The sequence below is a fragment of the Saccopteryx leptura genome, chromosome 3 (assembly GCF_036850995.1).
Source record: "Saccopteryx leptura isolate mSacLep1 chromosome 3, mSacLep1_pri_phased_curated, whole genome shotgun sequence".
In the NCBI taxonomy this organism is placed as follows: Eukaryota; Metazoa; Chordata; class Mammalia; order Chiroptera; family Emballonuridae; genus Saccopteryx; species Saccopteryx leptura.
In genome coordinates this window covers 31380679-31394541 of record NC_089505.1, presented here as the reverse complement: position 1 = coordinate 31394541, position 13863 = coordinate 31380679, and the positions used below count along the sequence as shown (strand labels likewise).

At 36.1% G+C, this 13863-nt stretch overlaps 2 protein-coding genes across 2 annotated transcripts; both read right to left on the bottom strand.

The window, feature by feature from the left end:
* Positions 1 to 635: 635 nt before the first annotated feature.
* Positions 636 to 8571, bottom strand: LOC136397203 (trace amine-associated receptor 3). The gene is made up of 2 exons (XM_066371772.1): positions 8526 to 8571; positions 636 to 1937 (listed from the first exon to the last, which is right to left on the bottom strand). The coding sequence occupies exon 2, from the start codon at positions 1850 to 1852 to the stop codon at positions 821 to 823; it is 1032 nt and encodes a 343-aa protein (XP_066227869.1). The 5' UTR covers positions 1853 to 1937; positions 8526 to 8571; the 3' UTR covers positions 636 to 820.
* Positions 8572 to 11336: 2765 nt separating this feature from the next.
* On the bottom strand, positions 11337 to 13368 carry LOC136397202 (trace amine-associated receptor 2). Its single transcript, XM_066371771.1, has one exon. The coding sequence runs from the start codon at positions 13331 to 13333 to the stop codon at positions 12413 to 12415; it is 921 nt and encodes a 306-aa protein (XP_066227868.1). The 5' UTR covers positions 13334 to 13368; the 3' UTR covers positions 11337 to 12412.
* Positions 13369 to 13863: the final 495 nt, after the last annotated feature.

Below are 13863 nucleotides of genomic sequence, written 5' to 3'. Positions count from 1 at the left end.
TGTTTGTCTCTTAATGTCTCACAGAAAAATAACTGCAAAGACTTTAGCCGAATGTCAATGATCTGACTTAAATCATAGATATTGTGGTGTGGATAAAATTTATTTGGTGGGACCCCAGGCAAATTTCAGAGAAAGTGGCCAGTGGTGTAGACACACTATGCAGGTTAAGAAACTAGAGACAGGAAAAAACAAGAAGTCGTTTCAAATGTAGACCATGAAGTAAAAAATCATAAGGATAAAGGCTGAAATTTCATGTGATGATTTGTAATCAACTGCTTCTCCCATGAGCAGCTCTTTCTAATAAGCTTTAGGAAATAACTGAATAATGTATATAATGATGGTGAATAATACTCCCTAGCCAGAGGATAAGGCGACTGCTAGTCAATAGTGAAGAGCAGTCTACGTCACACTTTTATGAATTCACAGGTCACAATGATCTTTCCTTTGCTGAATTCTTAGAGGAGAATCAGAGAGAAACCAAACCAATTGAACCAATTAGCACTTTATTTTCTTTATTCTTATATTGATCTTTAATTGTTTCATGTGTATAAAATGAGACCAACCTATTCTGAACTACGTTTTATATTTCTTTTTGTACATTTTCTTTACCAGTCAGAGGTGAGTGTTGACAATTAATAAATGATTGGCTGATTGGCTGATCAAAGATACTGCATGCAGGTTATAAGACACTTATCTAGATTACTGAAATTTAATAAAATAGTATTGGTCGTGATCTGGGGCATGCAAGGTATGTGCTTCCAGTAAAAATAATAATAGTCTCATTTTCAATATTCTATTCACTTTTCTAATGGCCTTTTTATTAATGTGTTTCAAGAAACAGATTTGCAATTTCTGAATGGGAGCTAAATATTTTCCCTGATACCATGTACATGAGAGCTTTCCGAAACCATGGATAAAAGAAACCATGAATGAGGGGGTTGCAAGTGGAATTGAAATACCCAAGCCACACTAAAAGATCAAGTATCATTATGGGAGTGGAATAGCCTAAATATGGGTCGATCAAAACAGCAAGAAAACAAGGCAGCCAGCAAGCTAGAAACACCCCCATTATTATAGCAAGGGTCTTAGTTGCTTTCTTTTCTTTTTTCTTAGAGAGGGTTTTTTTCATTTCCCTCTTTGTGTTTGCAGGCATGTTGCTGATAACTCGAGCATGTCGTTTGGAAACAATAAAAATTTTGCTATAAATACCAACCATGATGGAGCCAGGAGTAAAGAAACACGTAGTAAACAATATTGTCCCCCAAAATTTGTTAAAAGTAAGTGCACAGAAATTGAAGCAAGCAACAAGAATCTCATAGCTCTGCATACCCGCAACATTGGCCTCTGATAAAACTAAACCGAAAGAGAAAAGAGCTGGGGCCGACCAGCAAAATGCCAGCAGTCGTTTGATCATGGAGGTGGTCATTGTGGTTGTATAGTGTAAAGGGTGACACACAGCATAAAATCGGTCAATAGCAATGGAACAGAGATGGAAAATGGAGGTCAGGCTTAGCATCATGTCAAAACTGGCATGAAATTTACAGAAGTCATCCCCAAAATACCAGCAGCTCTCTATGGATCGCACCATGCTGTATGGCATAATGACAAAACCCAGCAGAAAGTCCGTGGTTGCCATGGACAGGATCAGAAAATTTGTGGGAGAGTGAAGCTGTCTGAAATGTGATATGGAAATTATTATAACCAAGTTGCCGAAGACAGTGATAACCATGGCTCCACTCATAACCAAGTACATTATCATTCGGACATGAAAAGGGCGGTTGGTGGGAGGACAGGATTTATTTCCATACTTTGGACAACTGGATAAGTCTTCAGGAATATAAATGAGATCCATCGTGTTTTGTCTTTACAAACTCTTTTCTAGGAAAGTGAAGCAGTGTTTCTTCTCTTCTTAAAATAAATCCAGCAAATTTCAGCTCCTAATAGTACAAGAAAGTTCAAATTTACTTGTATTAATTCATTTCAACTATAATTTACTTAAATAGTTCAGTATAGCAGCTGTGCTTGCTTTCTGAGATATTTGCTGCATTAGAAAATAAAAGATCTCAGCTCTGCTTATTTTTCCTGTTTTATCTCTTTACGTCTTTACACACACACACACAACATGGGTTTATATAATGACTGTTCTACTCTTGGTAATGTACTGGAAGTTTTTCAAGAGTTTATTTCACTTATATGACATATCTAATATACTCAAACTCATAGAAACAGAGAATATAACAGTGGGTATCAGGATCTGGGGGTGTGAGGGAAATAGGCAGTTTGTTCAATAGGCATAAAATCTCACTTTCGTTAGATGAGTAAGTTCAAGAGAGCTGCTGTGCAATGTCATGCCTCCAGTTAATATGGTAGTGTGCACAACAAGTTTTGTTAACATGAGTTAAGTGTTCTGTCTACACACATACAAAATGTAGGGGCACAAGAAAACTTTGGAGAGTATTGGGCGTGTCTATTAATTTAATTGTGATGATGTTATCACAGGTGTTTGAATAGGTACAATTGTGCAGCTCTTTGTTTATCAATGATACCTCAATAATGCTGTTTTGTTTTTCTAAAAATATTTTTTATCTATTTTCTCCTTGACCAACCGCTTTCCGAGAAATGTCTTTGAGGTAGAATAAGCTAGCACCTCTTTCACAATAAAAATACTTAATACATGAAAGCTAAGTGAAATAAATGTGTTTTTCTTTATGGCTTCTTTTAATAATTTAAAATATTTATTTGTAAAAACCCTAAAAATGTCTTTTTTTTGTGATAGAGAAAGAGACAGAGACAGGGACAGATAAGGACAGACAGACAGAAAGGGAGAGAGATGAGAAGTATCAATTCTTTGTTGCCGCACCTTAGTTGTTCATTGATTGCTCTCGTATATGTGCCTTGACCAGGAGTGGGGGACTACAGCAGAGCAAGTGACCCCTTACTCAAGCCAGCAACCTTGGGCTCAAGCCAGAAACCTTTGGGCTCAAACCAGCAACCATAGGGTCATGTCTACAATCCCATGCTCAATCTAGCAACCCCGCACTCAAGCTAGTGAGCACGCACTCAAGCCGGATGGGCCTGTGCTCAAGCTGGCGACCTAGGGGTTTCGAACCTGGGTCCTCCGTGTCCCAGTTTAATGCTCTATCCACTGTGCCACTACCTGATCAGGCCCTAAAGATGTCTTAAGAGTTATAAGTAGTACATGACTATTGAAATATACAGAAAATCGTATACTTATGGTCCAAACCATGCACACGGGTCAATGCTTTATAGCTTCTTTACTCTCTACTCTTTCATCTCCTCATCATTCCCATACCTATATTCCCTGAATCTTCTCATTTATCTGAGATTGTAACTAGTGGAGACAAGTTACATACCCCATCCCTGAGTGACTTGTAAGATCACAAATTTCATACTACAGACTGGGGCCAATCAGATCTCATGAGACTTTTGTTGGTCACAGAAATGTCTTTTTGATATACTAGCACAAGTCAAAGATCTTGTCTATCTTGTTCACCACTAGATTCTCAGTACCTTAGTTTGTACTTGTAATAGACACTAGATACTTACTTTGAAGTAATACATATATAAACAAATGGCAAATTATGGCTACTCTTTTAAAAATCTACATTGTTTCAATAAAAGCAGTTGTTTCAATATGTTTTAAATTTTACTCTCAATGAATGAATTAGTTCAAGGAACACAGTTGTTGATAATACCTTTTGGTATTAAATTGCTTCTGATGCTTCTATTAAATAACCTAGAATAGCACTTAGACCAGCAGAGCTGAGAGATTTGTTCTAGACATATTCTACTGATCCCTTAGGCTAGTGAGAAGAGAACTGAAGATGCTGAGTCCAGGGAGAGCTTCAATGGTAAAAGAAAAAAAGCTGCACTTGGGTAGTGGTAGCAACAGTGACCCAAGAGCTGCTTCAGTGTTTTATGAATGTGTTAAAATGCAGTTATAAGTTTTTCTCAGTCCCTCATTTAATGCTTAGCACCTTACCTACCACTTACAGGACTTGGGAATTTTTTTTTCCAGTTGAAACTTACGTTCTCTCAAAAATGAAAGAAAAAACTATTTTGGAGATCACAGACTTTCTATTAAACTTGTATAGTATTTAAGTCAATGAAGACAGATGCAATTAAAGTATAGTATAACCCAAGAATCTCTGCCACACCTCAATTGCCCATATATCCTTAATAATCACAGCCATGACATATTGAAACAACCTCACAAGGGTGTTGCATACAAGTTAATGCTCAATTTGTTTTTCAGGATTGGGAGGATTCTATGAGGTATTTCAACCTGAGGTCAAATCTTTCACTATACACAGTTATATTAATATGAGAGAAATTTCATGTATTTTTGGAACTGGAGAATACCTGCAATAGAATGTTTATAGAGATGTATTAAGTGATGCATTTCCCACCTCTTGGCAAAATTATATTCCACAATATAGCTTTGAAATCGAGCAGATTTGTGTTCATTATTGGTTCCATCATTTACTAATTCTATTACCTTGGGAAAGTGTCCCTAGCCCTCAGTTTTTCCTTTATACATTAAGGACAGTATATTCTACATTACACATTTGATTTAGAGATGAGTGATAATATATAAAAAGTGTGGCATCTATCTGGGAAGCACTCAACAAAGCCCATACCAACCAGATTTAAAAACTATATTCTAATTTTTGAATAACTGATTTAAAAAAAAAACCTTTATTGCATAACTGCTTATAAGTTTGGAAGTTGTCAATAAAGATATTTTATGCCATTAGTATTAATCTTATCTTCCTCCCTGCTTTTCTTGAAAGAATTATGGTATTTCCTTTAATTTTGCTCTTTGTTGAGTCTTCCATGTAATCTATTATGTTAAACATAGCCTCTATGAAATTGGCATTTGGTATGTTAAAAATGTTAAAATATGAATAATTTCTCATTGGGATCTTTTATTTCCCCACTCACATTTCAACTTCAAGTACTGACTGATAAAAAGGTTGGCGTATCTCTAGTCATAAAAATTTACAACTAAAAAAAATTTACAAGTCAGATTTTCCATGCAAGATTATACCGTGGAGCTAGAGCTTATTGAAGAGAAATTTCATTGGGCTGAACACATTTCTTTCAGTAGGAGGAAGAGCTGGCCCAACAGCAAACTCTAGGTTCAGAATCTAATTTTCATAGCCTTAAAATATAAATGGCATATAAGACAGAGGAGACAATAGGAGCCTACAATCCATGGTTCTAATAAAGAAGACAAATATATTCACATGCTATCTGTCAGACACCAAGTAACACAAGTGTCACCATTGCTATAAAACATGTTTCCCTGCTATAGAACTGAGCTATTCAGGTGAAGTTGCCATTGCCACCTCTCTCTATATGAATAGACATATATATATATATATATATATATATATATATATATATATATATATATATATATATAAATTAATTCAAATTACAATTTTCTCTTTATTTATTGAAAAAAACATCAGATTAGAAGGATAGCAAAGAAAACTGTCTACAAATAGTATAACATACTGATTCAAATTAAATGTAATAAGAAAATTTTAAAGTTTTTCTATTTGACCATATATATGGATAATGCCCACAAATGTGCTTTCTTTTTCTCCTTAAATCTTATTGCCCCATGTTTCTGGCATTTAAGGCTAAAGTCCAAAGTATTTTAGCTTATTATATAATTACTTAAGAAAACCACTTAAAATTTCAAACTATACTCTTTGACCACTTCTGAATGCCTGCTTATGATGTGCTAAGTAGGAGCAAGTTTCTTACCAAAATCAGTACCTATTTAAAGACCTGGTACTAACAATAACAATGATGATTGCCCCATCTCTCTTGCCACAGGTCAGAAGATAATGTCAATTTCTATATAATCTATTTAAATATTGATCTTAAACTATAAGGTCTTAAGTAAATATTCTGTTTTCAAAGCTCTAAAATGATTCTCAGCCTTTTAAAAGCAAATTCTATGCAAAGAGAAAATTTGAATTAATTTTTTTATTAAATTTGTTAAATAAACAACAGCAGAGTGACAGTAGAATCTCATGAGTAATTTCAAAATTTAGAGTAGTATCTTAGTACAAATTTGAAAATTGTGTACGTAGTATAATAGAAAAGATAAGCTAAGGTGTGATATCTGTGAAAATTCATTATGTTGTATCTTTTCTGGTTATTCCGCAGTATCTAAAATAGATGGTAATAAATATTTAAAAACTATGATAACAAAGAGAACTTCAAAGCCATTTTACCTATGACAATAAGTTGAATGAATTCACATGTATTGCTGAAAACTGAGATAAACAGAAGACAATGATTTTTTTCTATAAATCTACTTTATCACTACCTAAACTAATTTATACACCATGACAGCAAAAAGTAAAAACAGTACCTGGCCTGTAAATAACATTTATTACAAAGAGCTCACAGTTGGTAAGTAGCCTTTTCAAAGCCACATAGCAGTGGGCAGAGATGACAACATGAAACCATTGTCTTCTTAAAAGCAGCTGGAAGAAAATGACAATAAATACACTCTGAGAACAGGCAGAGCAACTTCCATTTCAGAGAGCAGGGGCAGAAAAGAGAGTAAAAATGAAAACCGAAGCAAAACATCATTGTTGTGATTAGCTATAAACTATAGTATTATTTGAAAACTAGCAGAAGAATCTTTACTAAAATTAAGTATCAGAGAATGTGATAGAAGGAGGGGGCCAAAAAATACTGACTGAAAGAAATTTTTTATCAAGACTACACATACAGGGTGGGGCAAAAGTATGTTTATGGTTGCGAGTAAGTGGAACAGTGTTTATTCTTGTATTATTAGTTATTTTATTTTCCATATGAACAACTGTAAACCCACTTTTGCTCCAGACTGTAGTTTTGTGTTTCTTTTTTGGTAGATACAATGAAAAGAATCTGGGACAATACACCTTAGTTAGAACATCAGAACTCCATCTTGCATATTATATATAAATGTAACTTTCAGCACCTGTTTGCATGGAAACCCTAGTTGTAGCCTTTCTTCCCTTCAGTCTACAATACTCCAGCCTCTACTGGCCACAGTGGTTTCTACATCGTCCTGCAAATGCCCGCTCTGTGATGTAGCCGCCTCCTTTCCTCCACTGATTGCCAGTCTCTTCATCTCTGGCCACTTCAAGGCTCAGCTCACATACCATTTCTTTTCTGAAACCTTTTTTTGACTCCCCCGGTTAGAGTTAATCTCATAATACTATTGGGGAGGCCAAAGATCTTAGAGCTAGGTGGTGCCATTTCCTCGTCTGCTGGCTGACTTTGATTTCAAACACCTTTGTTGCTTTCTTCTGGCACCGCTCCTTCTAAACTGCCTTATCTTAATCGTAACCATAAATTTCTCAAGCAAGTTACAGTTACTGAGATAACATCCTGTTAACCATATAACCTTTGAAATATTTAACATAGAGCTGTACATGTGGTGGGAAATTAAATAAATTAAGTTGAATTAAATAGAAAGAAACTAATTTCAAAATACCACAAAACCAATTCACAGGCATCTAGTCTCATGGTATTAGAGACATCTGATTGGGAAAGATAAAAATATTTAAAAAAAACAGTGAATGCTGCTTAGAAAGTAGCTAATAACACCCCTTTAAAACAGCATTTTAAATGACACCTAGTCAGCAATAAAAATTCTGGGTGTCTTAACATTGCTAAATTACTAGAAAGGTCTATTTCTACTGTATCCTCTCAGCTGTTCCGTGTATATGAAATAACTAAAGTCATGTGATAGCTATTGCTACTAAATGCTGAAACCAATATTATAATCCAGGTCTTTTGACTCCTTTTTCACTAAACCTCCCATCACCCTTTACCATCTCAACTACAGGATGAGTCATTTCTGATTGATTTGGACAACAAGAAAGTGTATGGCATCATCTGCTGATAGTTTCTCTCATCTAGTCCTTGTTAATAAGATATGGTCCTTAGAATAGCCACATCATCATCTTCTGGGAATGTTTTGGGAAATGTAAAATCTCAGATCCATCTCAAAATGTACTATTAGCAAGATGCCTACATTATATATATATGCCCGTTGAATTCAAAATCAGCTCTTGACAATAGAGAAAGTTAATTTTTAGTTTGGGCACTTTTTGTGTCTAAAATGAGTGAATTACCTGAGGAGCAAAGAGAAACAGAATATCTAAAGTAAATGCTGCTTGCGAGAGAAAAAAAATACCAAAAATAAAATGTGTAGTATCTGACAGTAGAGTTAGTATATAACAAGGATCAGCAAGGGAAGATATCAACAAATAGTGTATCAAATTAAATGTAATAAGGATATTTTAAAGTTTTTCTATTTGAACATAAATGTGAATAATAGAAAATTACTATATTTTCTATTGCATCCTATTTGTAACAATTTTTTTAAAAAAATCTAATCCTCACTGTTCAATTATTTTGAAAAAAAAAAGAATAAATTAAATAAAAAAAAGTATATTTCCAGTTCTTTTTATTGACCCCAATACCTTCTCTCTCCTGAAAAGTCAGTTGTGAATCACTGCATCTCTTCTGGTAGCCTGTAAGCATGAGGTCAGGAACCTCTAAGAAGCATAGTGTTGAGGACTAAGATGTTTGATTCATATAAGTTTGTCTCTGCTCTCGAGGGAGCTGGAGAGAACTCAGATCCAGAGCTCCAAGAGAGGACCTCGCTGCAGAGCCTCAGCAGAATTGCTCTTTTAACTCTCTTTCCTGGGGGACACTGAAATGTTCTTTGTATTTCTAATGTCCCAAGTAGTTTTCAGTTTATTTTTTCCAGATGAAGAGCAACAATTGATAGTGATTTCATAGTCACTTGGGTTTCACTCTAGGTAGATGAGGTACTAAAATACTAAAACTTCTATATATATATAGTATTAAAAATACATAGACATATGTAGGCTGAATAAATTAAATGTTGGTTGATATCCAAAGGAGGAACAATTATCTGAATCATAAAAAATTTCTGTTCACAGTTTGATTCCAGAATGTAATGAGAACATTTTGTGGTGGAAGAGAAGTGTTTATTTTTGCTTCAGTGATGGGTACCAGTTGGATTAAAACTTTTTAGTTAAAAAAAAAAAAGAAAAGCAAGCCTGATCAGGCAGTGGCAGAGTGGATAGAGCATTGGACTGGGATGCAGAGGACCCAGGTTCAAAACCCTGAGGTCTCCAGCTTGAGTGTGGGCTTATCTGGTTTGAGCAAGGCTCACCAGCTTGACCCCAAGGTCACTGGCTTGAGCAAAGAGTCACTCAGTCTGCTGTAGCCCCCCAGTCAAGGTACATATGAGAAAGCAATCAATGAGAAACTAACTTGCAGCAATAAAGAATTGATGCTTCTCGGCCCTGGCTCAGCGGTAGAGCGTCGGCCTGGCGTGCAGGAGTCCAGGGTTCGATTACCCGCCAGGGCACATAGGAGAAGCGCCCATTTGCTTCTCCACCCTTCCCCCTCTCCTTCCTCTCTGTCTCTCTCTTCCCCTCCCGCAGCCGAGGCTCCATTGGAGCAAAGATGGCCCGGGCGCTGGGGATGGCTCCTTGGCCTCTGCCCCAGGCACTAGAGTGGCTCTGGTTGCAACAGAGCGACGCCCCGGAGGGGCAGAGCATCGCCCCCTGGTGGGTAGAGCGTCGCCCCTGGTGGGTGTGCCGGGTGGATCCCGGTCGGGCGCATGCGGGAGTCTGTCTGACTGTCTCTCCCCGTTTCCAGCTTCAGGAAAAAAAAAAAAAAAAAAAAAAAAAAGAATTGATGCTTCTCATCTCTCTCCCTTCCTATCTGTCTGGCCTTATCTATCCCTTTCTGTTTCACACACACACACACACACACACACACACACACACACACACACAGCAGAAAAAAAGCCCAAGTGATAAAACTAGTTCAGAAAATGACACTGCATGAGAAGTCAGTGTTGCTTCTCTAACTGGTTGTATAACCTAGGACACATTTTTGTTAACTCTAACTTCCTATAAACTTCTGTAGGTGGAGTGGAGACATGACTAACTCTGGGAAGTGAGAAGAGGGTGAACGAGGGAAGGCAGAAAGTTCCTGGGAGGCTGGATCATTCACTCACTAGCTAACAAGGCAGGATGGCTACAGTATGAAACTAAAGAAAAATATCATCAAACCATACAAAGAAAATGAGCAGTACTTTACAGAGAATTTATTTGAACGATGTGGTAAAAGTACAAATAGGATTCTAATACAAAGAGAGAAATATCATAAGAAACTCATACATTTTTATTTCATCTGTAAGCACCAGCATAAATAAAAACCACCATCACAAACATCGTCATTCTGTAGAAAGAACAGTCGTAAATTTCTTCCCAATAAATGTCAACAGACAACCATACACCAAGCTAGTAAGTTTTATTTTCTAAAGACATATATTAGTGAATTGAGAGGTAAATTTAGTAAACATTAATTAAAAATTATTCGACTTTACAGTAAGGCTTAAACCCACTTTACTCATTTTTTAGCTATTTGTCTTTTAAAAGGAAAATAGAAAGTCTTTATGTGTATATGCATGTTTAAATACTAAAACAAAACCATTTCATTTAGAAGAATTACAGAAAAATACTCAACAGTATCCAATATACCACACTAGATTTCATAAAAAGCACCTGGCTTTAATTTCTCTGTTCTTGAAAAAATCTTTTTTCAGTTAATTTTGTACTGTAGTCTTTTTTACCATTTCAAAGAAGCGCCACTATTGCACCTGTGTCCTATAGGCAGCAGGGAGGGACAAGACATCAGCGCCCCGCGTGGATGAGAGGACAGTGGACCATCCAGTCAACACGTGCAGGCCCATCTTTGGGCAGCTGGGTGAGACTCACACTTAAGCTGACAGCTGAAAGGGCACTGATTAATTCTGATCTGTGCAATAAACTAGGTCAAAGCAAGTTTGTGGGAAATTACATAAACTTTTTCACAAAGAGAAAAACTTAATTTATTCATTAAAATATTGTAAATGAAGAAATTAAATATTCAGTGAAACAGTTCACTTACATAGACAAAAACACATACACAAAACATATACATATATATAAATAAAATAAAAAATTTATAAAGCAATATTTACCCTCGATGCAAGAGATATATTTTAGATGATCTGTTTTCATCTGGTCTAGTTTGCTTTTCATTGGCAGTCGTAACATGTGGGACTACTCATGCTCATTTGCAAGCATAAGTTAACATCTCAAAAATTTTGAGAGGCAGCTGACATTACATTTATAGTTTGATATTAGCTAAAAGAAAATTATTTTTAATATATACCAAGAAAATCACCAAATTCTATAATTCAGGACTTTTTTTTCCCCAGAGCCAGGTGTTAAACCTTTACCAGCACACCACTGGTTGCTCAACCACTAAGTCAGTTTTACAAGTTATCAATGGGTCTCAACTTATAGTTAAAAAGGCACTGAATGACAAGTATAATATAAAGTTACCCAGAAGCCTCCCCACTCTATAAATATGAGTTTTCTTCTTTGTTTTCTTTTCTCACTATTCTATTATTCAAACATATATGTACAAATATTAAGAAAAAAGGAATGGTGGGTTTAGAACACAACTCTTTTAGGGTATATAATTTTAATTTATTAAAAATCAGGATAACAATTAGCAATACAAAATGTGTATGAGCTTTAGGAAGAAAAGAAGGCACTGAATAGAATTCTCCTGCCAATAAAATAGAAATTGCTGGAATCCAGATGATACATGAATGAAAAGATTGGTTAAATCTGTGGCCTCAGCTACACAGTTTCCATTTCCTCTTTTATTTAAAAAACATTTAACTTCGCAGCAGTAAAATCTAGTCAAAGCATAACTCTCAGCTAACCAATGCTTACTCCGGACAGAATATGCCTTTTTGAAATTGTTAATTCCATGTTTACATACCTTTCATTTTTAGTGATTGTTGTGTCAAGATACATCTGGTCAGACCCTGAAGAAGGTAAAGTAAATGGACCCATCACACAAAGTGTGTGTTGTGGTGAAAGGGGGTAGCGATCCTCATACCAAGCGTGTGTTTGGATTCGTTCTGAATAGTGTAAAAGATTTGGCATGTCCTCTTTATTTCATTCCTAGCTTTTTTCTCATCTTCTTTTCACCTTCCTACCATTCTTTTTTCCTCCATCTGGAAGTAGTGGGCATATAACACACTCTGAAAAGAAGGGGTTGTTAGCTCAAAAAGAAGATTCATCTTTTCCCTCCCTCACGTCTTAGTAACTAAGAGCTTTCAGTAATAGCTAAAATCACCCCCCTACACACACACACACACACACACACACACACACACACACACACACACACGCTTTAAGCGATTTCATTCTTCTTAGTTTCATTCTTTTTTCTTTTTTTTCTAATTCACTCATACAGAATAAGTCTATTCAGCTTCTTTCTGAGTAAATAAATTAGTGTTATGGAAATGTGAACTGAAAACTTTACCTAGCAAAATGTACTTAAGTGCTCTGCGAAACCAGGGATAGAAGAAACCATATATTAAGGGATTACATGTCGAATTAAAATAGCCAAACCATGTCAGAGCATCAAACAATACTACAGGAGTAGAGAAGTTCATAAAGGGATCCAATAAAATGGTGAGGAAACAGGGAAACCAACATAGTAAGAAAACACCCATAACAATTCCTAAAGTTTTGGCTGCCTTTTTGTCTTTCCTCATTTGATTATTTTGATTTTCTGTTAAGTTATTGATTGCACGAGCATGTTTTCTGGATACTGCAAAAATTTTGCCATAAATCCCCACCATCACAGACCCAGGAGTGAAGAAACCGGCCACAAACATGGTGGTCCCCCATAACTTGTTGAACATCACTGGGCAGGAACTGGAACAAGCGACCAAGATATTATAACCCTCTATTCCATCAGCATAGGCCTCTGAGAAGACCACCCCAAATGCAAATGCTCCAGGGACCGACCAGCAGAGAAGTAGCAACCGTTTAATGACTGGGATCGTCATCTTGGTGGAATACCGTAAAGGGTAACAGATAGCATAAAATCTGTCAATGGCCACTGAGCAAAGATGGAAGATGGACGTTATGCTAAGCATCAGGTCAAAACTATAATGAATTTTGCAAAAGGTAAGCCCGAAATACCAGCAGTTCTCCACCGATCGGATCATACTGTACGGCATGATCGTGAACCCCAGGAGGAAATCAGTGACTGCCATGGAAAGGATGAGGAAGTTAGTTGGTGTGTGAAGCTGTTTGAAATAGGAAACAGAAATTATCATGGTAAGATTGCCAAACACGGTGATGAATATGGCTCCTGCCATAAACAAATACATGGCGGCACGGACACCCAGCGGTCGTTCATTCTCTGGACAAAATCCACTCCCATATCCAGAGCAATTGAATGTTTCCTTAAGAAAAAGCAAAACACATGGAATTTTGTCAAATAATAAATAAAATATCCTACGTTTTATATAGTTTTTGTAGAAAAACTCAGGAAAGACATAAAAGACTCAAGGAAGATAATGTATGCTGAAATATAACATGCTCTTTCTCACTTATTTATCTTAATCTTTATTTGCAACTTCACTGAATTATGATGAGTTTAAAAGATCATTGTTTATAGTTTCCTTGATTCAAATTATACTACCAACATTCTGCAAGCTCTTACTTTATGCCAGGGCCTGAAATTACAAAGGAAGATGAGGAGAAGGAGGTGGAAGAGGAGGAAGAACAAGCTTATAATTGAACATACTATAATTGATCCTCTTTGTACACAAAGAAAGAATAGCTATCTACTAGACAATATATCCACAACTTCAAATGAGTCAAGAACACATAATCAGATTTTATTTGATTGGGGTCT